Source organism: Aedes aegypti, chromosome 2, assembly GCF_002204515.2.
Source record: "Aedes aegypti strain LVP_AGWG chromosome 2, AaegL5.0 Primary Assembly, whole genome shotgun sequence".
NCBI lineage: Eukaryota > Metazoa > Arthropoda > Insecta > Diptera > Culicidae > Aedes > Aedes aegypti.
In genome coordinates this window covers 189,664,845-189,689,082 of record NC_035108.1, presented here as the reverse complement: position 1 = coordinate 189,689,082, position 24,238 = coordinate 189,664,845, and the positions used below count along the sequence as shown (strand labels likewise).

Sequence of the window (24,238 nt, the reverse complement as noted above, 5' to 3'; positions counted from 1 at the left end):
TGGCTGCTGATGTCCGCGAAAATTACAAAAGAAGCTCGACATCGGCTTAGACTGCCAAGAATACGTAAGTTCCCCTATTTAGTTCTAAAGTTTGCTAGATTTACTCATTGACAATTTTTGCGTATTTCGCTCAAAATCTTGAAATAAAAATGGAATTCACTCCATCAAATCATGTAAATCCTACGGATTCGCTCAAAATATCGAAGTAAAACTGGGAAAACGTTATACAGTCAACCATCCCTTACTCATATCTCGATATCGAATTCGAGAACCATAGTAAAAGTTGGTTTTCATGGCTATCTCGATGGTCTGGTTGCACTGATTTTGTGTTCTGTAACTCGATGCTTCAATATCGAGTTACGGAAATTGACTGTATTTTTTTTTTTCTTTGTTCGAATGCGCCACTGCGACCAGTATTTAGATCTATTATGCCATTACCCGTATTCTTAGTGTATAGTGCATGTGGAATTACTACATTTCCATTGATAGGTAATGAAGCATCGATTTCTGTACAGTTTTTGTTTTGGTTCCTCAGATATTGGTAAAAATCGACTATGATGAAAAGGTCCTTTCATAGAAGTCCTTGAATTACCAGTACTTCCAGTCCTTGTTGAGTTAATACTCATGATTGTTATCCTGGCTTCAAGTGTAGTCTCGGGACTGACCAACTCCCAGTCTTTAACCATCTGCTAGGTAACATAGATTAATTTTCAGAAACTGTTGCCAGTAACAAGGACTTTGTACCGCGAATCCTTGAATTACCAGAACATATTACTCTAGCCCGACAAACAAGATGAGACTAGGGTTCAAATTGGTAGATCTTACCCCGTAACGCACCACGAAAAGGTGATCTACCCGCGTTACGGGTAAAATTGACTGTATAGAGTAATACTAATCTTGTATTTTGGTGCAGATGAATAAAAGCCGTATATCAATCTTTTATGAGCACAAATCTGGTGAATCAAACAACTATTCACTTCAAAAAATAAAATCGTTAGTTAGTCGCTGGTAGTGATCAATCGATAAATGTTTCAGCTCTGGTCCCTTTGGTTTTCTAGATTTGTTTTCCTGAAAGTTTGTGGTGTGATTTTAACAGTGGTACATTTTTTCGGATGATTTTTTTTTACAATTTCACTCATGTTATATTTGTTGTGAAATTGCATAAGTATGATGCTTTCATGTACATCATACTTATGTGGACATCATACTGCACATTACTGTTGAAAATACCATTAACTATAATTTTCAATTATCCATATTTTTTTTAAATGTGCTGAATTGATTCTACCCCATTACCCCGAATCCCATTACCCCGAATGCCATTAACCCGAACGCCATTACCCCGAATTCCAAAACCCCGAACGACCCATCACCCCGAATGACATTACCCCGAATTCCAAAATCATGGGGAAATGTCATCAATATCATCATGTCAAGATAATTGTGAATTCGGGGAAATAGCATTCGGGGTGATGGAATTCGGGGTAATGGTACATTCGGGGTACTGGAATTCGGGGTGATGGGATTCGGGGAAATGGCATTCGGGGTAATGGGGTAGAATCGCTGAATTAGGGTCCTAGCGTTACTTAAGGATTTTTTATCAGGAGCTTTCTCATAAGTATGCCCAGTTCGTTTAAACTAAGAAAGAATATGCTCCAGGTATTCTGAAGATGCCTCATAAAATTCAGAAAACAGTAATTTTGTTTCAAGGCATCTGCTCGATAAGCCATTGAAATTTTATTAGATTACTTGTATATACTCATCAAATAATGCTTAGAGGAGTTTCTTCGAGCATTGCTGGAGGCACGCTATTCTTGGACAAATTCAATAGAAGAAGGAATTCTCTAACCATTTTTAGAGAAACTTTGAGGCGTGATTAGTAAAATTCTTAGAGAAAGCTTTGAGTTTGGGTTGCGGAGCTCCTAGGAGAAATCTTAGAAGAGTTCTCGAAGAAGCATTGGAGGAAAACCCTGTTAAAACGTTTAATAATTCCAAGAAGAATTTCTGAGACATCTCTGAATTCTTTGAAGCAATTAATAAGCTATACAAACTTAGTTGAGTTCAGCAATTCCATGTGCTCAGTATTTTTTTTTAAACAAACTCTCGGATTTTCGCAAAATATTTCCAAATCCCAGCAAAAAAATACCCCACTTACTGAGATCTCGTCGAAAGCTATGTTTGCTGAGCGCTGTTTATAAATACAAGGCAGTCTCTTTACTTATGTAAACATCTGAGTCAAATGCAGCCCATCGTTTTCATGGCTGAAAAAGTGAAAAGTATGGTATTCAAAATAAACTATAATTAAAAAGCTCAGTCAGCGGAGCAGTTTTTCCAAAGATGCTGATAAATCTAAACATAAGACTAGTTATTTACAATGTCTGCTACGTTTCCCGGCACTCACTCAAAATGCCGTTTGTGCTTCGGCGTGATTCAAACGCAATTGTTTTTTGCTGAGATGGTCACGTGAAAGCTTGAACGGCTTGCGCAAGATTGATGTACACCCAGAAATAAAAATAGTCACAGAATTACTAAGGTTTATGCATTATTTGCACTATTTTCTATCTGCCTCTCTTTTATTTTGCTGTGAATTTCTACACTAAATATCATTTCGCCTGGGTTGAAGCTTAGCGATGCTTCAACCCAGTTGAAATGACAAATAGGAATAAAATTCCCTGCAGAAGGAAAGAGAGGCAGATAGAAAATAGTCATAAATTACTACAATTTAGTAATTCTGTGACTATCCGTGTTTCTGAGTGTACACACTGAGAGGAATAAGAAAAATACTCAGCAATCGCAGAAAAAGAAGACCGACTCCGCGAGTCTCGTCTCAGGTAAACATCAAATTTGATTGTAAACAAACGATCTGGATCACTAGATCATTTTTTCAACAAATTTGTTAGAGGTGGATAGGAATGACGTCGTCAAGTATCTTTCAATTTACGGAATATAAACCGCGGCTAAGAACATGAACATGAACAACAACAACAACAAGAACATGATCTGAGCAAATGCGTCTCTGGTGTATACATCATGCGAATAGTCGGATATGTATCTTCTTGTACAAATTTCATTTTTGTTCAAATTAATCAATTTCAGTGGACTGGAATTTTTCTAGAAAACGACTGGAAGGTCAAGGAAAGTCAGGGAATTTTATTTTACAAATTGAGTCGACACCCTGAATAGATCAAGTTCGTTCCGTTGAACCAGGAGAAATCCATGACGGCGGAAGAGCTGATAGAATTCTATTCGACTCATTCCTAATTGAAGGCCTATCATCATTGGCGATTCGCCGGGTTTTACATTAAATTCATGTTTATTTAAATATCTGTTTTATATATAAATTTTTCTCACATTGCATGAGATTTGACCAAAGTGGTCCTTCAGCTTTGTTGAATAATTTGTTTTTGCTCTTGTTTTTTTTTTAATTTGTTTTATCCTAGTGAAATTGCTTGGCCTTTTAGGCTCTGGTAGTTTTAAAAAAGAAAAATTTGATAAGCTAACTACTACCATTTACACTAATAACAATTTGATAACCTAGGGGGGAACGAGGTCCCGGATGACCTGCTGGCCAGATTGGTGGCAACGAGCCCTGAACCTATCGATCGAGTCACCAAAGCGCTCCTCTAGTGTTTTTATCTCGGCCAGACGGTGGACCTCGGTTGTCCTCATTCTCGGAGGACTGTTGAGGATCAACCGGAGGAACTTATTCTGGGTCCTCTGGAGCCTCAGTTTTTGGCGCAACTCTCCCAGATTGGTACACCATATTCAATGACTGAAAGCATGGCCTACTTGTAAACAGCAAGCTTGTTCTTCAAAGACAGAGTTGACTTCCGGTTGATCAGTGGGTGTAGTGCTTTGAGCAAGATGTTGCTTTTAATGACCGTTTTGTCAACCTGCTGTCTGAAGAGAAGCTTGCTGTCTAACGTTAAACCAAGGTAGTCGGCTACATCAGACCATTCAACCGTTGATCCACCGAGGGTGATTTTACAATCCTCAGAATCCTCGGAACAAGTCGCGGGGATTTGGAATAGGGGAAGAGGATGACCTGGGTCTTCGCCGCGTTGATACAGATCTTCTAGATGTTGAGTGGGTCTGAGTTGACTCCATTGAGGGAAACCCTGAACGTCCAGTCAAATAGATAGTTTTTGATGATTTTTACCAAATATGTGGGAAGATTGTATCGGTGCAACTTGTACACCAGGCCGTCATGCCAGACGTTGTCGAATGCTTTTTCAACATCGAGCAACGCAATGGCAGAGGAGACGGGGCTGGTGGTCTGATGGCTACCGCTTCTGCTTCATATGCAGAAGGTCATAAGTTCAATCCCAGGCCCGTCCTTTTCTTCGTACTTTGTAGTTGAATATCTCTCACTTGCTTCTATCTTCCATTCTAAATCTATCACACTCAAACTATTCGTTCGTTAGCGTTTGCTCTAGAACCCGAGACGGACAAGAAACCGTTTGCCTAACGCTTCCATTCTTCCACGCGCATGCCCTTTCCTTACGCCTGATACATAGGCAGTCTGCTAACCACAAAAGCAAACCTCTCTGCCATGCCTTTCCCCCAATCCATATACTTCCGCATGTACTGGCTTAGATGCAGTGGTATATACGGTCTACGTGGGAGCCAGTATAATGCATCTTCAATTCCTCCCCCTTCCCCACATTGGTCTGCATTCTGACGTGGCAGGCACCATTGTCGCTAAAAATAGATCACCAGCACTTATACACTGAGGGTGTCTGTTAGTCCCAAGCAGTCATTCGGTTGGTTCCTTGTGTAAGTGCAGCTGATCTAGCGATACTGGAGTAGCATCCACGGGCGGCCAATCAAGCTCAAGCTCAAGCTCAATCATAAAAACCTGAAGGTGAAGTTGTTGAACAGTAATGATTTAGAGGATCCTGTAGTTACCAACAGGATTATCGATTATGGAATACATATGAAGCTGTTAATGGTAAATATCAAGCTTTTAGACAACTAGGTACAAATATAAAGAAAGGTTTCAGGATATTGAAGCATTTAAAGGTGTTTCAAATATGGTACAAAGTTTGTTAGAAATTGTTCGGCATATTTCGTGTATTACGAGTCTGCCAAGTTCAATTATAATTTTGAAATTGGAATATTTGTTGACAATTCACGATGAATGGGCAACAATTCAAGCAACATCTGGATGGACCCAAAAAGAGCTTTCTCCGTGTCAGAAAGTTTTGTTACAAAAATACGCAAACGTATGGCAGTTAAACATTAAACTTAAAGTTAAACTTTGAACATGCTTTGCATTTTTAATTGTTACTTTATGCAGGGTGATAACATAAAAATAGCTCATGAATTATTTATTTTGAACATTTTTTTTGCACCGCATACAAAATTACACAATATATCTGCACTTTTTCAAGTTTTCTTCAAAATGGTCAACAAAGGTTGGTTAAAGGATAGATTTTAATAAATGTGGTTTACCATGTCAGACTTAACATGAATTTTAGCACATATATTTAAGTTTTAATGTTGAAAGGTTATATTATTATTTTAGGACTATATGTTGTTTGTGTTATAATTCATAAAAATGAAGAATAAGCTTGATAATATTTACAGCAAAATTGTGATTATTGACGAATTTGAAACAAAATGCATTTTTTTTGTTCAATACTGTATACTCTACAAATATTGCAAAAAAAAATGTCCCAGTACCGGAATTTAACCGGTACTACCGGTACTGAAAGTTACAGTACCGTAGAACCGGTACTCGTCAAAAGGGGTCGGTACTAGGAACCCTATTGCCCACCTATCTCAGCAGCTTTCTCCGCAGGGGTTATCAAGCGATCCTTAGTGTCGGTGTTATCTAATGGGATCAACGATGGAATTGGTCTGGGTTTGGTTTTAAGAATGTTGATCATCTTCTAGAATAGCCTAGCACAATCTGGGAGACGGATCTTTTTGGAAAAGTCCTAAGGTCCACCATTCTGGCCTTGACAATTTTGGATATGCGATTTACTTCGCTTTTTAACGCAGGCAGACCAGTGCGTTGGTACTGCCTGCGTTTGGTGTTCCGTAAACGAAAGAGATCTTTGGTTACACGATCGATAAAAAGGGTGTCGCTTACCTGACCAGATGCTGGTACATGCTGCTCTCGGGCCACGGAGATGGCCTCTTCGACGCTCTGCAGCTGCCGGTCGAAATCTTCCACGGACGCCAGAGGAGCCTCGTACCGGATGTTGGCGTCGACACACCGCTGGAATTGGCCCCAGTCGACACGGTAGTAGTTGCGTCGGGTGACCCGATGCCGGTTGTCCAGGGAACCAACTTATGCCACCACCGAGTAGTGGTCCGAGCTGAGGTCCTGGTGAACGACTGGTTGGAAATGGTTGCCGTCCATGTTGGTCAGGCAGACATTTATGGTTGAGTGGGCCCCGGACCGGCTCAGGCGGGTGGGTGAATCCGGGCTCAGGGTGGTGTAGTGGCCTTCCTCCAGGTCCTGTTGCAGGATGAAGCCATTCCTGTTTCACCGGGGGTTTCGCCATGTCTCGTGCCTTGCGTTCAGGTCGCCAGTCAGGATGAACTGCCCCTGGCGCCGTGTCAGCTTGGTGAGATCTTGCTTTAGGGTCGCCGAAGTTTCGTCGTTGATGGTTACTTGCTTCGGGCAGTACGCTGCAATGATCTTGATTGGGTCGATGGAGGTTTCCACCAGAACATCAACGGCCTCGATGAATTGCAGCTGGAAGCTCGGCAGCAGGGTGCAGTTTACGTTCCTCCGCAGAGCAATCGCCACGCCTTGCTTCCCCTTCAGTGCCGCACCGGTCAAGCCGCACAAGCTGGAAGTCGGGGATGAAGACGTTAACTTCCGGCTTGAGGCGCGTTTCCGTGATCACGGCAATATCGATGCCTTCCGTTCCAATTGGCGATCTTGGCGATGGCCATATTTTGCGAGGAATGCAAATAGCACCGAGTTGGCGGCGTTGATTTGCTCCGACTTGGAACGGCAGGCACGCAGCCCTGGTGTACTCCAACATTTGCTGCGGTGTGTACAGGAAGCCGTCGTCGGATGGAGTCGTGCCGGGGGCACTGGGTCCAGGATTCCCCTATCCAGAAGGGGCGCATTCTGCACCGGTGGCGTTGCCGTCCCAGCTTCTTGGCGGGTGCTTGCTGGTGGATTGCCAGGAACTCCGCTCGTTTGGCTGCTGCCCTCGTGGTTGGCACCGCAGTTGGCACACTTCGGTTCAGTGCCATCCATTGGCTGACATGTCGTCGTGGCGTGCGCGCCGGCACATTTGCCACAGCGGGGCTTCATATGGCAGTTTCTCGTCCCGTGACCGAGTGCGAGGCAGTTGCCACACTGCGTCACGTCTCTCTTTTTTTCGGGCGGTAGCGCTCCCATTCAACAATTATGTTAAAGAGCGCTCTCACCCTCGTCAGGCTCGCCATGGTGGTGGACCCCTACTCTAGGTGGGCCAGGTAGAGCTGGTCCCGATATCTTCCTCCTTGTGCTCGTCGGATGGGGAACACATTCGTCACCTTCAGTCCAGCCTCCTTCATCTCGTCAACGATGGCTTCCGGGGTGTATTCCAGAAGTCCTCGGACGATAACCTTCATCGGCTTGCTACCGGGGGCATTGTGGGTGTAAAGTTCTACCCCCTTTGCCTTCAGTAGCTTGCCGGCCTTGTCGTAGTCGGCGCCAGAAGCGCACATGATTTTGGTGCCGGTGTAGCACAGCTTGAACATCGGCCTGATGTTGTTGGCAGCTAGTTCGGACCGCAGCGCCGAGATGTCCTACGACGCGGTGAACAGGGGGAACCTTCGAGCTCTGGGGGGCTTGATCCACAGGCAGGAAGACAAACTGGTTGTTTGCCAGCAACCTGCTGTACGCCGTCGGGTTGGCATCCTCGTTACTTGCGCGTTTCGGCGCGCTTATCTGCCCGTTGTCGGTCAGCGGGGCAGGGATCGAGGCGGAATCCGCCTTTTGTTTGCGGTTGCGACCCATCGCTATGGCCGCGGTTGCTCTGCTGCTACTTGCTGCAGGGAGGCTTTTTGGCTAGCCACACCAAGCAAGTATACTAGCGCCGGAGAGCAGTCGCGGGAGCGCGGAATCGCGGTGGGAGCGGAAGGTGCACTTTGCACACGAAAAATGACTCACTACTTTCGAACCGAGCGAATCGAAAACACGTCCGAACTTAACGGCAGTCCGAAACAGAATGATGATCGATGATGATTCGACGGTTTATCGAGTCATCTACGACTCGAACGGAGTGGTCGGGATCAAGGAAAGTCTGGAATCGCTGGCCAAAATATTTTTGATTGCTTAATTAAAACGTTGGGAGTGACGTAGCTAAGAAAATTAATATCACTCCCTGCACGTTTGTCTTCCAGGGATAGGGCAGGTATTTCCACCTTCTGTCATAGCTAATGAGCTTTGGATTAGGCGCCATTACTGCTCTCTGTAACGAGTAGATAAATGGACCCTACTATATGATACAGAAAAAGCACAGATTCCATCGTAAAAAAGCAGTTTTATCGGAACAAACTCCGTTCGGGAGTTTCAATCGTTTTGTTGAAAAATGGAACGCACAACCACCATAATTAACGGCATGAATCCATAAACAATTCTTTACGCCAAAAAAGCATGTCTTCAAGTAAGCACTAAACAGCACCATCAAAACTCGCATCGTACATAGATATGCTTTATTATATTTTTTCTATCAGAAACACACCTTCACAAACGATTCAATCATCGTACAAACAAAACAATCTATTACTTTACAAAAGATTTGCTATGCCGCAACTAGCCGATTATATTTTTCATCAGCCGAACATTGCAAATAACACGGAATCGAACTTCTTCATTTAGGCACGTATTTAGTTCATTTAGTAAGAGTTATAATCAGAACGGTGCTTGGGATCGACTTTTCTTCCTCTTTCGCCTTTGCCGCGCAATCGTTCGCCATGACACCAAACGAAGACCATTTTGTCAATATCTTGTATTGCACGACATATCATTTTTGATTCACATTAAAACTGTTTTCTCCATCAAACCGAATTACTGAACGCGGTAAATTTGCTCCTTTTGCTAGAAAGAGGCTCTCCGCGATATATTACCGACTTTTTTCCTTAACACGAATCAACACTCTGGGTGGTACTGGCGCTAAAACCCAAATAAAAATTTCGTAGACAATTTTTTGCATAAATATACCCACTAGCCGGTGGCAAATGGCCGTGAACCGTTACAAAAAACACGTATTATGCCGTTAAACCCCGGGGGTTTCGGTTATAAACTTTCAAACTAATCCGGATGGCAAAGTGCCAGCCAATATAGGTGAAATTGCAACAAATCAGAACCACGCAAAAAGCACGCGGAGCAAAATAATATACCCATTTAACCTGTTTTTTTCTTTAAAAACTTCACCTTAAAGTGGTCAAAAATGATGATGGATCTTTTTTTTTTCTTCCCTTAACAATTTCGACTTTAAAATATAAAAGAAAATAATAGGGGTATTCACTTAACAGCGTAAAACGCTGCGTAAACCATGCTAAATTGATTAATTAAATATTTCATGACATTGCCAAACAATGCAAATGAAACATTTCGGAGTGCTCAAATTCAACAGCTAAACAATCCAAGAATGCATTGATAATCTAACAAATGTCAATAATTTGTCTTGTTGGGACGGGTACGGAAGAAAAAAGTTTAGATTCTCGGCTGGGTGCAAGACGAAATTGCACAATGAACTACAACTTGATGCTGCCAAACGGTTGCTGATTCCCAATTAAAGCTTGTATTCCGATCCGTAACTTGTGTGTCCTGGATCAGGACTCCTGGTGGGAAAATTGAATACCTCAATCTTAGACGAGTTGGTTTACACTTTGTTCAGCCACATAGGAAACGTGAATTTTTTAGAGACTGTCTCCAGGCGTAAATATCTCAAGCTATTAACTCAAACACCAGGACTTTTTATTTTATACCAATTCAGTGAAGGCCATGGTGTATAATATTAATTTTGTATACCGTTAGTGAAGACGGACATTAAAAAGGCTTCAGTACTTTGGGACTGTTTTCGAATCAATTTTAAAGCTATGAAATTTTTGGGATTATTGAAGAGATCTTCATCGCCTTTTACAAGAGTTCCCTCTTCATTATACAAAATCAGCTGCAGCTCACGAAGGCAGAAAGCGATTCTATTTGAAATTTCTGAACATCAACCATGGTGCGCCAACAAATTTTCAGTGTTTTAGACCCCAAAAAGAACTCCATTGAAAGCTGAAACAACAGGTTTTGAAGCAAATTATTGGTGTTTACAGCGGCAAAATCTGTAGACAACTAGATTGAAAATTTCTCGTTTGACATTCCACCGAACAAAGTGAGGAATATTTCATTTGAAACATTTCATTGCAGAAGTTACGCAAAATTGCACTTTACGCGACTTTAAGTGAATACCCCTAATATTTGTATCAGCCTAACGATATTATACAATTTTTGTATTAGGTATTTTTTATGTAGGAACTCCATAAAGAACAGAATAATCTCTAAACAAATTCATGAAAAAATATTCCTTGTATTATTTGGAAATTTGAGGATTTGTATCCACCCAATGCTTTTGAGAAAACCAAATTCCCCTTCCAGCCTCTTCAGTAGGCACATCACATACCAAATTCATCATTACTGCTCGTCACAAATAACTTCGACTGGCTTTACGCTGTGCATTTAGCGCTACTCAGCACGGAATTATTCATATCATAATCATGTGGCTCTGATAAGTCTACGTCGTATCGTACGAAAAACTGCTTTCCGAAAATACCTACTCGTCAATGCCTCCCACTTCGATAAATTGTACGGTGACGGAAGCCAAACCAAAGAAAAACACACGCCCATGTAAATGACAGCTATTTGATGAGAAAAATTTTACGTAACCGAAAAAAAAAGAAATCTGATAGGTTTTCCCCTAAACCACTCGCCAGCTTCTGTCATCTCAGCCGGTGAAGCGGTTGAGCCGCAGCCTGTCCACGGTGCTCTCCAGACCGATCAGAAAAGAAATCTCCATCAATTCTGTGCTCAATTTTCATGATGGATTGTATCGTTTGATTATATTTCCAAAATTATTTGCATTTTGGATTAGGTCGGGAAGATCAGGGCAATCGATTAAAACTAGGTGGATGATAAGAAAAGTGAAACTCAACTAACGATCGCTAACATTTCGTGAAAAAAGGGCGGGCTCTTCTTCCCATCTACTTATTGGGTCTTTCTGACAAGCAAGGGCTTAATTGTACGACTGTTTGTGGGAACTTGTTTCTGGAAGGTTGATTCTTCTTCCCATGCGAGTTTTGCGTACTTAAGGTTCACTGCTTACAGGTCCTCCATTTGTTTTTGGCCGTTCAGACAGGAGTATGTTAAGTTGGACCTGGCCTGTGAGTATTGTTAAGTTGGAACTGGCCAGTGCTGTTGGTCAGTTGAACACCTTGCTATAATAGATGGCACCTCATATAATATAATCATCATTTAGAGCTATTATTTGGCTAATATAGGGCACGTCAGCTGTATAATAGCGAACAGTGCGAACAAGGTGCTTTTTGATTACTTGGGTGATTTCCTTTGAATTTGTGGACTTAAACCATAAAAATCGTAACTTCAAAATAAACCAAACGATTTTTTTTAATTCTTCCCGGACATGCAGCTAAGTCATAACGATTGGTGTGCACAAATTTGATGGAATTTTTTTTTCCTGGTAACAACTGTCTGGGGAGCACCGTGCATCACCTTCCGGTGGTGTGTGACAGGGTGAAAGTTTTCCATTTCCCCACAAGTTTCATCATTCTCAACACCTTTGTGCCAACCGTTCTAGGATTTCGTTCACGTAATCGCCACCAACCACCACCGCCACACAAGCCACTGACTGATGCCGCCTGTTCCTGAGCCCAGGCCATGCCTTGCGTATAATGAGAAAATGGAAAACTGCGTCTGCTGAAAACTGTATACCTAAGTACCTGCATAACCAATGAAATGTATCACCTTGGCCGGCGGTGAACCACTTCCCTTCTGCAATCTGCCCTCTTGAACCGCTAAGAAGCCGTCTGACGACACAGCATCACGTTGCAAGATCCTTCGTTGTCGCACTGGAAGGAGAGATTGTTACATCCACCGACCTTCTTGTCGCACACATTCCCAGCTGCCTTCGCATATTGAGTTATTTGAGACTAATTTTAAATTATATGCCACCGTCTCTCACCATTATCCCACCGCCAGCAAAAGAAAACTTACAAGAAAGCATGTTTTCCTGCATCTGATGCTAGTTCGTAATCACCATTCTCCTCCTTGGAGGTATATTGGCATCATGATCTTCTGAGAGGAGAACTGCACGAGCGATTGATGACATTTGTGAATTAAAAGCACATTCATAGGTACCCGCTCGTTCTTGAAAAGAGACCCCAATTGGTGCACCCGGTTTCCCTCTGGGGGAGTCTGAGCGGCGTCACATAGAATTTCGAACACGTGAAGGATATAATTGAACCACGTGACAGTGCTTCTCCAGGGGGGAAAGCAGAAACGTTGCCATTTGTAAGAGTAGCTTGGCTCAAATGGGGGGGCACACGTACCTACAACTTATGCTTACTTTTACACAGCCGGTAGCTGGTAATGAGCATCGCAATGACGGGTTTCTGCTAACGACGAACTTCATTTCATACTTATCCCGCCGAGATGGTTTATTACGGTGATTGGAGAACGATCGGCTTCTTGAAAGTGGAGAAAATGACCATCTTCAAGGACGCAACTCAGCCAATCATAGAGATTTCATATCGTATGGTATTACAGATATGTCTCAATCTAGGTTTCTTATACTTTTTGCGATGACTGTTTTTACTCTTTTTAAAGATGAAAACCTGAAAATCTCTACATCTGGGACGCAAGAATTCTAAATTTGGATGGAAGATTTTTAAGGACTGTGTAATACCAATCTTAGAGTGGCCATAAAATCGGAAAATTAAAAAAAAAGCCGAAAATATCAACGATTGGGAAAATTTCGGGAATATAATTTTTAATTAAGGAATTTCTTCTGGTAGAAATAAACATGCAGTTGAAAGCTGCAATACTTTGATCACTTTCAAAATCGTCTACACTACACGGAGCATGTGTTCAAGTTTCACAGTTTTGTGTTAGAGTTACACTTCTTTATATTTCCAACCCTTTTTTGCCCGCAGTTTTTTCACTCATTTTTGTGTAATGGTAGCAGTAGCGTGCCCACGGGTGGTTAGGATTAGAGTTAAAAATTATTGATTCGTACTGAGACAATAAAAAAAAATCAGAGACGTTATTCCTGAGGGCCGCTAGCCATTTTAGAATATTTATCTCCCTAAACTCTAAAAGAGATGAATCAAAAAGTCCAATTATTGTTTGGGATTATCTACTGGATCTTGGCTTCAAGATAGACTGTAAGTAGAAAATCATTCTGTTCAAATCCTGTGTGTTCGAAGGACATTTCTCTTCCTTCATAATGCTCGCAAAACGGCGTTCGCTAAGCCTGCATAGCACATTTGGCTTAGTTTTACTAATAGTTGACATCAGAAATATGTCAAACTGATTCCTTATGAACATTTGCGGACACCCTGTAAGTACTATTTTTCAAATTGATGCAATACTTTCAATTTGAATTTTTAGAGACCTGTAAGTAGTAGACTACATTTCAAGCACGTAGATCAACTAGTATTAAAGAAAATTGACGTACAGTCAGTGACATAAGTTAGTAACCAAATGCTGTTTTTCCATACAAAATGCCCAAGTTTGGAGTGCTGTTTCTCAGCTTCTGGTAGTCCGAATTGACTGAAATTTGGATGACGAACTACAAATAACTTGAAGTTTTGCCTGTAAGGGAATTATTACATTGCAGTCATTTTACAAGGAGTTTAGAGGGTTGTTCAAAGACAAAAGTGAGTAACTTTGTAATTCAATTCGAAAACGGTAAGTGTTGGGGCCTTCCTTAGCCGAGTGGTTAGAGTTCGCGGCTACAAAGCAAATCCATGCTGAAGGTGTCTGGGTTCAATTCCCAGTCGGTCCAGGATCTTTTCGTTATGAAAATTTCCTTGACTTCCCTGGGCATAAAGTATCATCGTACCTGCCACACGATATACGAATGTGAAAATGGCAACTTTGGCAAAAAAAAGCTCTCAGTTAATAACTGTGGAAGTGCTCATAAGAACACTAAACTGAGAAGCAGGCTCTGTCTCATTGAGGACGTTAATGCCAAGTAGAAGAAGTCGTGGAAAGTTGGTGTGTTCTGTAAATTTGTGTGACTTCTGAAATTGAACAATTTTGTGGAACAGACCAACAACCCACAACTTACCGTTTTAGAATTAAATTACAAAGTCTCTCGGTTACTTACTTAAGTCTTTGAACAACCCTCTGAAACTCCATGTAAAATGACTGCAATGTAATAATTCCCTTACAGGCAAAACTTCAAGTTATTTGTATGTTTAATGTTCTGGATAAACTTTTAATAACCAGAAGTTAGGTTTGAACCGCTTTAGAAACCTTCATAAGCGCAAGTTGGGATCAAACCTGTGACCAAAACTTGCTTTCCAGGAAATCAGTTGTACAATATTTCATTACACCTAACTTAAAATCTATTAAAATGTTACTTTCACGTACATTGGAGTCCTCAATTGTAATTCAATGTTACTTATTTGATATAAATAAAATAAATGTTGGGTTTCTTTACTTTTCGACGTACCACGTACCCCCGCTAATTTGAACGATACCTCATGCAAACCGTCGGGCTTTATTTTTAAATTGAACTTTTATTCACCTTATGAACAATAGAAAAATGTGTTACTGATTACTTTTTTGCCTGTTTTGTGTTGATTCTGAGTTTTATTTCACAACGTTACATTATGTTTTACTCCGTTCCACGAGCTGAATGACGTTTGAACCTTTTTTAATTTGAGCAGACTAGCGGGATTCAAATGAAAAAATGTTCAAATTAAAAATGGTCAAACTACTTGCCCTGTATCTGTTCTCTACATTTCAAAAAAATGGGCTACCGCAGTGATCCAACATTATTTTTCGTTTACGTTCATTTTTAGATTTATTTAAAAAAAGTACCATACAAATCTATTAGAAACAAACAAAAACTGAAACTTAGATCCTAAACAATAGGGCGAATGTACTGCATACTACAGACAAGCCCAAAAATCATTTAAATTGCAAGTCAAAGGATTATACTCTAATTTAAAATTAGAAACTTTGAAATTTTCAAAACTTTCGATGTGATTCAAAATATAGGCACCATCCCGTAAATACGGTCGTGAATCAATTGATTGGGTTTAATGCACAAGTTCAAACCATATGAGGAATTCGTAAATAAAAAAAAAATAAATTCATCATAATTTTTTAAAAAGATGGACTGTTATAATTTTACTTACCTGAGGAAACATTGATCGGATTTTGATTCTTAAAAATATTTCATTACTTTTTGCGGGATGCAGGTCGTTAGGCCGAACGCCGTTAAGCCGGATGTCGTTAGGCCTAACGACCCTTTCGTCCTAACAACCTGCACCCATCATACAGAACCACAAAAGTGATATTTCAAAAATCCGACACACGCAAAAGGAAGACAAACTTAAAGTAACACCATTTATTCAAAGGTACACTGAACATTTGTTATTTTTGGACAGATATCGGGACTTGACTTTTTGCTGAAAAAAAAAACTTTGATATTTTTATATGTTAATAAATACAGTTTGTGCTAATAGCATGAATGTCTCTATTATTCCACATTTTTTGCATATCAATATGGATTACGGAAAGTGAAAGCATCGTAAAGCTTGTGAAAGTTTGGCAGCTTTTCTTTTATTGTTATTACATATTGAATTGTAATCATGTGGAGAATCTTTACAGAGCACTACGGTCGGAAAAAATGAAGTTTGACCGGAACTAGTTTTATCGCCTTCATCGATGAAATATATGATCTGAATATGTTATTTGGCGTTTTTATTATTTCAGAAGGGTTATTCACATATTACGTAACTTCAATAAAAATGTTTTTTTTTTATTAAAAATGTTATCAAACTGGGTTGAAAGCACGAATTTTGTTTGTATTTGATCGATTTTGATTAAATTGTGTATGAACAGTGGTTAAATATATTTTAAATAAACTTTGTATGAGAAATATCGTCAAAATATATGTAAAATATTCAAATATTATTCAAATAGCTCTATCTTGCAAATCAGCAAATTTCCGCAAAAAAAATAAACGTATTTTGTAATATTTAAGGATGCTTTTTGATGTGCAATATTTGAAATGGCAGCGACATGACGCGGCAAGAATTGTTTTTCATGTTAAAAGTCATCAAAATTACTAAAGTGTAATATTGGATAGTGTTAAAACTTCAACCAAATATTTTTTTTCCATTCTCATGCTCGATAAAAATGTTGAACCAGCGTATCTTTGGGGAAATATTGCATTCCTAAATTATAAATTTTGTAGTTTATTTCTTCGTTAAATTTTTCAATTTTTTGGCTTCAGCCGATTTGCCGTCATAAAAGTCATAGAAATTTAAATTTTAATTCAATTTCAATTAAGGATTATAATAAAATAATATAATATAATAATATAATAGGTATATTTTAAAATGATAAAAAATATAAAAAATCTCCAAAAAAGTTTTTTATAGTTTTGGCCGCTCCTTTGGGCAGAGGTTGATACGATGTTTAGTCAAAAATGGAATAGTATAAGCAAATGTCTTTCTTTCATGATACAATAATTTCGAAGCATAAGCTCAAACTTCAACTTCATTTGAAGGGTGGAAATAAAGTAAAGAAAAAATATACAGGAGTTTGAATTTTTCATGTTTAATTCGTCACAGTCGTTACATTATTCAACCTCATTGCTCAAGCTTGTATGAAGGAAGTTTGGAACAAACAAATTTATTATACACTAATTTTGTTTTTTTTTGTTGAAGTTTACTGGTCTATATGGAACTAAGAAATAGCACATAAATTCATTGATATTTATTCTCCTATATGCCAGATACTCTCCTCAGCCACTTTCGTCTCTATAGTTTGAAGAATAAATTCAGACTTAGAGATGATCAAACTTTGCCTACAGAAAAGTTCTACCGTGTTCACAATATGTTTCTTATTTTATTTTGATATGTGAAAATTTCTATACAAACCTACATTGTCTTTGAGCTACCTTAACATTTTTTGGACTTTTCCACAAATTCTTAAAGTAATTACTGCAAGGGTTTCCCTAGAAGATTTTTCAGTATTTCGTACAGATACAACCAGCATTCTTCTTTAAAAACTTTCAAGGATTTAAAAAAAATGTTCCTTCAGGAATTTCTTGCAGCAACTGCAGACTCTTTCGAAAATATGCTGAGTAATTTGTCAAGAATATTTTCATTTGCAAAAAGCTTATTTAAACCCGACTAGAGGCATAAAACAAAAAAAAAAAAATATCAGAATATGATTTACATATCTCATTATGATATAATTTTGTAGGACACTGTTATCCACAGAAAATATTAAAACAAAAATATATCATAATGTGTTATTCGTACAGTTTTATAATAAAATTTAACACATATCCGTGCATTTCAATAAGTTATAATATTTAGAGATTTACTTTTTTTTCTAGACTTACGATTGTTTGGTTTTAAGTTTTTTCATCCATTTCATTTCAATCCTGTTCTTTATTGCGTCAACATTTACACAAAATTTATATCTATATTGTTGTTAATAAAATCATGTTTTTTTGTAAATTTCAACTAACTTATGATAAAAATGAGTTACTTTGTTTTCATTTGGGGAGAATAAAAGGAAAATCTCATGGATTTGTTAACAAAATGTTATGATCATCATTTTATAATAAAATAATTGCAAGTGATTAAAAATTAACTTGTTGCTACACAATTCCAATTTTAAATTGCTTGTTTTATAGCAAAACGTACATTTTTCTGTTTATTGCGTGGAATATCCTGTCTTATTATTCGCGCGACGACTGAAAGGTTAAAATTTAAGAATATCTTAGAACTATTCGTAGCGAACTCTTCAAGGACGAAAAGTCACAATTAAACATAGGTAAACGATAATAAGAATTTGCTATCAATGGCTTACAAAACGAATTTCAAACGCAATTGCAGTATCTATTTTGTCATTTTCAAATTAAAAATTTTCGTTTGCAAAATATTATTTCTGTGACATGAGCGTTTTCTCTTCATCGATGCTCTCTTTCGCTAATAACTTCGCTAAATTAGATAAATTTGTAATATTTCTTGTTAATGAAGCAAGATATAGCGATTCTTCATCCTATAGTACAAACATATGGTATGAAAAGAGAATCAGTTTTCTACAATAGCGCAAAGAGAGCAACGATGAAGAGAAATCGATGAATGCAGATAAGCCCTGAAAAAAAAACAACACAGATTTCCTCTTTTAAATAATCTATACATTTAAATCAGAATGCTGATCTCAGCTAGGGTTACCAGACGTACTCTTTTAAGAGTACATGTACTCTTTTTTGCCTTAAAATGTTGTGTACTATTCTTTTTTGCTAAATGGGCTCAAGTGTACTCTTTTCCAGATATTACGGAGGATTGCCGAACAAATCAAATAACACGTTGAAGTAACCAGCCCAACAAACATTTTTATTAAATACGAGTTAAACAAATCACTCTCAAGCATGTTTCAGTTCAATAAACTGATAATAAATCTTCGAGCTGTTAAGTGGAATCTATGCGTACATAAAAAACGAATTTAATACTATACCATTTAATTCCACTAAAGGATACAAACTCTAGTGGAATTAAATGGTATAGTACTAAATTCGGTTTTCATTAACTTGAATAAACTGGTATTTAGCTAATCATGTTACTTGGGAGGTTAACATCTTTCCCATGTTAACACAGGTGGTCCACCAATTTACGACAAATACTGGCTGAATCGAGTTTGTACGATTAACTTAATAATTAATTGAAAGTACTTATACGATCATTTATTTTATTTAAAACAGTAATAAGTGACCTAACTAATAAATAATCAGCTAACTGATTTTGATTAATTTAGCCAATTTTTTTTCGAGCAACGGTGTTTTGGAAATGTAAGTATTGAACAGATCTGGGAATGAAAGAGCTCAACAGTAAAGTATAGTATTTTTTCGAAAATACAAAAGTGAACTATTATATCAGTCAAGCTTTCTCAAAACGTTTAACGAGTCTTAAATCAAAGACATTTTTGCTGGTGAAAAAACCTTGTGTGACAGCCAACATTGTTCCAAAAAGTCGAACGACTTAGTGTGTTATCCACGTTATTATAAAATATTGTATTTTATCTATTCTCTCAGAGTCAACGTCCAATTCAGTAAAAGCTCTCAGAAAATTTTAACTGTGAATAAAATGTGGGAAAAGTGGCTGTGATTATAAATTTTTTGCATTATTCAGGCGAAAAAAATCATAATTAGAAAATTTTTCCAGTTTTTTCATTCGAAATCTAGCTTTTGGTTATTAATACAGGTAATGTAACGATTTTAAGAATTGGAAAACAACAAAATAGGTCAATGCTCAATACAACAAAATTAAGACAGTGACACAAGTAAAAAGTGCGTTTTTAATTTCCAGTATAGACTAAAGTGTACTCTTAAGTACTCTTTTACGGAGTTGGAAAAATGTACTCTTTCCGTTGAGAACAAATATGGTAACCCTAAATTCTCAGCTATGCAAATCACGGTTAAAGTTCGTATGCTGACATCTCAGCAAAAGTGACGTTTGATGCAAGCAGTACCTACTTGTGCTGCTATAAACAAACTTGATTTTTTGCTGACATACCAGCTAACACTCAGTTGCTGACCGCTCGGCTGTGCGGATCTCGGTAAAAGAATGAAAATTAGCTGAGTGTGTATGCAATGTGCTATTACTGCATAACGAATTCCAATTCGATATCGATGACATACTCTCAAGATTTTTGTTTTAGATATGGTCGGTGCTCAGGCAGACTGAACCAAATGCTTTTTCATGGTTTCAGAAAAACGTACGCCAGTCATTCGAAATGTCTAAATCTTTGTATTATTTGCTGTAATAATGGAACTTATCTTTTAAATAATGCATCAGTATCAAAATTACATCTAAAAAATCAGAATTGATGGAGTCAACGTGTATTTAGAAAGCCAAAATATCAGTTAGTCCGGTCTGTCTGAACACTGACAATATTTACAAAAGCCTTTTTTTTATATTAATGGGAGGGAAAACTATTGATACCACGTTTGAGACTGAATACAATTGTGAGATACCTTGGGGTTTGAAGAAATACTTTAATAGAAACGTTTACATGTCACTAGTCATAGTCCAGATAACTGTTTAATGCTTATTATTATTATTTTCTCATTCCACAGCATTCGATGATCTACTTCTTCCATCACTACGAGCTACCGGTGATAATACAACAAGCTCAGTTGCAGCAAATTATCCTGCAAACCCGAGACGGTCAAGTTCCGCCTCCGGCCGGTGGCAACAGACAGCCATTCGCAGCACAGCAACAGCGTCAACAGGCGGGTCAACAAGTGCCAGCAGATCAAAATGGACAACAACGGCCACCGCAACAGCGAACCAACTATTTCGACGGTCTCATCAATGCGGTTCGATTTCAACGTCGTAACAATGATAACAACAACAATAATCGCAATATTCTGATCAGCATTCCCAGATACTATAATTTGCTATCAATGAATGGGAACAACAACATCAACAACCGAACGTTGGCTTTTGCGAACGGAGTTCCTGCGGCTTTACGTAATGTCGCGCATAGTTTGGTTCAAAGCTTGCGGGCTAACGTGGCAGCCGGCATGGAATTGTTGGGCAACATGAACCTGAACAATAATAACAATTTGTTCGCCCAGCGTCTTCGGTTTGGGTTTGGGAACGTTCCGAACATTCGGAACCATCCGTTGCGGATCAGAATTGTTGGTCGAGCACCAACCATCATTCTCCCGGATCCAGTGTCCATGGGTACCGGGACTAACACCTCCAACACAAGCAACGCCACCTCGCGTGTAATAAGCGGAGAGAACATTGCCGCATCGTCAGCTGTGGATCCACGTTTAAACTATCAGCGAAACTATGAAGCAAACAACTTTATTTTTCCGGAAGCAGTACTTACTCAACACCAGCAACAACAACAGCACCACCAATCAGATCAGCATCAGGAGCTGGCAGCCAGCGGCTTAGGTCCAGTCAGCGACCCCGATGAGGCTGACAAAATTTACAACATTCAGAGTGTTCCCCTTCAGGAGGGTGATTCCAATTCCGGCAGCAGCAAGGCGGAAGCCAACGTTGTCGAAGTTAATAGCAGCCTAGCACCTAGTTCCTCCCATCTAGAGGTTAGTCAAGAACAACCACATGTATCAGAAAACCTAAGTATAGAGGATTCAACAAGTAGGTCTCCTGCGAGAGCTGTGCTGAACACGAACAGTGAGGAATCCTAAAAAATGGGACAAATTGTAAATCCTGTTGTGATGATTCATTGTATCTATTTATCTGTGACTTTTTTTTTTATTGTGAATGACACACACTGAAATGTAAGAGCGATGCAACACAACTGTGTGGACGATAGTATGCTGCTAGTACGGCTGAAAAATAAAATAAAGCTCTGAATTAATTGAGTGAAAGTTTTTTCTCTCCCATATTGTATATAGAAGCGCTGGAGCGGCTGATTTACGATAAACAATTATGCCTGGTTTTGTTTGTGTTCATCTGAATATTAGAAACAATAAGATACTTTGGATGAGTACTGAAAAGAAAAAAAAAGTGAAATATCGACGACGAAAATTGTGCAACATTAATGAGTTGTGTTTATTAAACGAGCAGTAATCGTTGATTCCCTTTGTTTTACTGAATGATTATTTTTCTTTTTCATTTTTTTCATCCGAAACACCATAATATCATCTCTCTGGTTTGTTTCCCTCAGAGGTAATTTATTTGTTTTTTTTTCCGTCCGAATATTTTTTTTATTATCAACTAGTGGTCCCGGCAAACTTCGTCTTGCCATCAAGTAGGCTGTTGAAAACCGCTATGAATCGTCCCATACAAAATGACAGTTCCGTTCAGTCCCGTTTTTCCTACTTTCCCGGTGAACATCCTGGAACTTTTATACACACAAACACGTCGGAACCCTTGACGAACAAAATGGAAAAAGAATCATCCAAATCCGTTGCCCCGTTTGTGAGCCATTGCGTGACATACAAACACCATTCCATTTTTATTTATATAGATTTTAATTTTGGAATGGCCGTTTGATCTCACAACAACCTGTGTTCCCCGTCATAGAATGTGTGAACTAAAAATAACCTGTATTGTTGTTAGTACACAATTTTTGTCTTATTCCGCCCGTCGGCGCCAAAAGCTGTCTCTCTGATTATTTATATCAATTTCACCAAAATATCGGCAATTCATTTGTTGTATCGACTCAACAACTACGTATTATTCATCATTTACTTAGAACCCAACCAGTTTTTTGGCTTAAGACATCCATTTGGCATTTTTTCTAGGGACTAAGGAAGGTTTAAAGGTGGTATAAAATACATTCACACTTTCAAATTCTGATTATATTCGATCATGCTTGCGTGATGCAAACTAATTTGCCATATTTAAAATAATTACTAATTAGTCTCAAATTTAAAGCGATACGTAAACGAGTAGTGTTGGATCCATTGAATCTGTTGCATGCTCCTTGTGGGCGAGCGATGGAATCCGGATCCATTGTGTCCGGTTTGCGTTTAGCGGAAGAAAAAACGAAGAGTGCCGGTGAAAAAAAAAAAAAAAAAACAAACGCGTCAGTAGAGTTTGATACGTTGAACCTGTTGTATGCTCCTGTCGAGAGAGCAACGAAATCAGCATCGTGTCCGGTTTGCGTAGTAACCGCACTATCAGTGTCGGTCATTCGTGTATATGCTCACGTATTCATTTCGAATTATAAATTTATCGTTTACCAAAACGAATCCTTTCCCATATCCAAACTCCCAGTGTTTTCTTATGGAAGTGCAGAGGACTCTGTAAAGCAGTAACACGTCAACATTTCCCTTCCATTCCCAAATTGACCTGCATTCGGACGCAGCCGGAGCCGGTATTGTTTATTATAATGCTCATGCTCATGCTCAATTTAAAGCGATACGTCAACTTTTTTACGATTTTCAAACATCTCAACTTTTTCAAAAAGTTGTTAACAATGTAACCCCGCAAGCGATAGGTGAATCTGAATGATAAAACGGGGGGCAACTTCCAATAAGAGACCTTACTTACTGTGGTGTCATACTGTCGATCCGGTTTGATGTTTGATCGAGTAATCGAATGATAAAGATAGGAAAGGGATGGGAACTCGTGCAGGTTGTGCGGAATATTCTAAACTTTTCTGGAGCCTTGCCTTATTCTCAACGCAAGAAGGACTGCAGTATGATTACATTGATATGTTTTATTTTTTTTTATAAATTTGTAGCATGGAAAATCACCATCATTGTAAATTTTTGTTTTGTACTGTAGGTTGAAGTCTAGTTATTGGCTTGTTTCTGGTTTATTACGGTTTAAATGATTTGTTTAAATGTAATGCATTTGTAGTATATTTCGGAATTCTAGCAAATTTAAACAATCATCGAACGTTGCTAGAAAATCCCATAGTTAAACCACATGCGACTGTTGTGTCCCCCATTAAAATTAATCCTCTTTTTTTAACAGTTGTCATCCATTTCTTTTGAGCAGAGGATAAGCGGTCATTAAAACTTTCGTAAATTGAAATCACCATTATTCTTTGGCCCGCTGAATGTGAACACGATTTGCAAGAAAGGTAAAAAAATCTCTCAATTCAAATCAAGCTGAGCTGTATCAAATCGTTGTTGTTTCCCCACAACGAACAATATTGATTCTCCATTATGCGTGTTGAACAGCTCCCCGGTTGAACGCGCGTGTGTGTGGAAGTTGGCTGACACCGGAACGATTAATTAATTTAATCCTTTTCTTTGGTGGCCGAAGCTGGACAAATAATGCGAACAGAGTGCAGAAAAATCCGAAAAGTTTGCCGGAACAAAGAACACAAAAGTGTGGAAAAATGTGCAAATAATCCGTCATTTTTCGGTATGTTGCGTTGGCCCCAACGACGACGTGCGAGTGATCAATCAGTCACGTGATCATCGGCTTGCGATTTCCCGGAAAAAAGCCAACGCCTCTGAAAAGTTAATTAAAACTTATAATGGAATAATGCTGTGTGCTTCATCCGAATTTACCGGTA

General features: G+C 38.8%; 1 protein-coding gene across 1 annotated transcript in view; it reads left to right on the top strand.

Annotated features, from left to right (window-relative positions):
- Positions 1–21,838, top strand: part of LOC5578128 (membralin) — a 282,759-nt gene extending 260,921 nt beyond the window's left edge. The window contains exon 11 of the mRNA XM_021843500.1: positions 20,358–21,838. Within this exon, the coding sequence (XP_021699192.1) occupies positions 20,358–21,446 (1,089 nt within the window). The 3' untranslated portion in view covers positions 21,447–21,838. The remainder of the gene's footprint in view (positions 1–20,357) is intronic.
- The last annotated feature ends 2,400 nt before the right edge of the window (positions 21,839–24,238 follow it).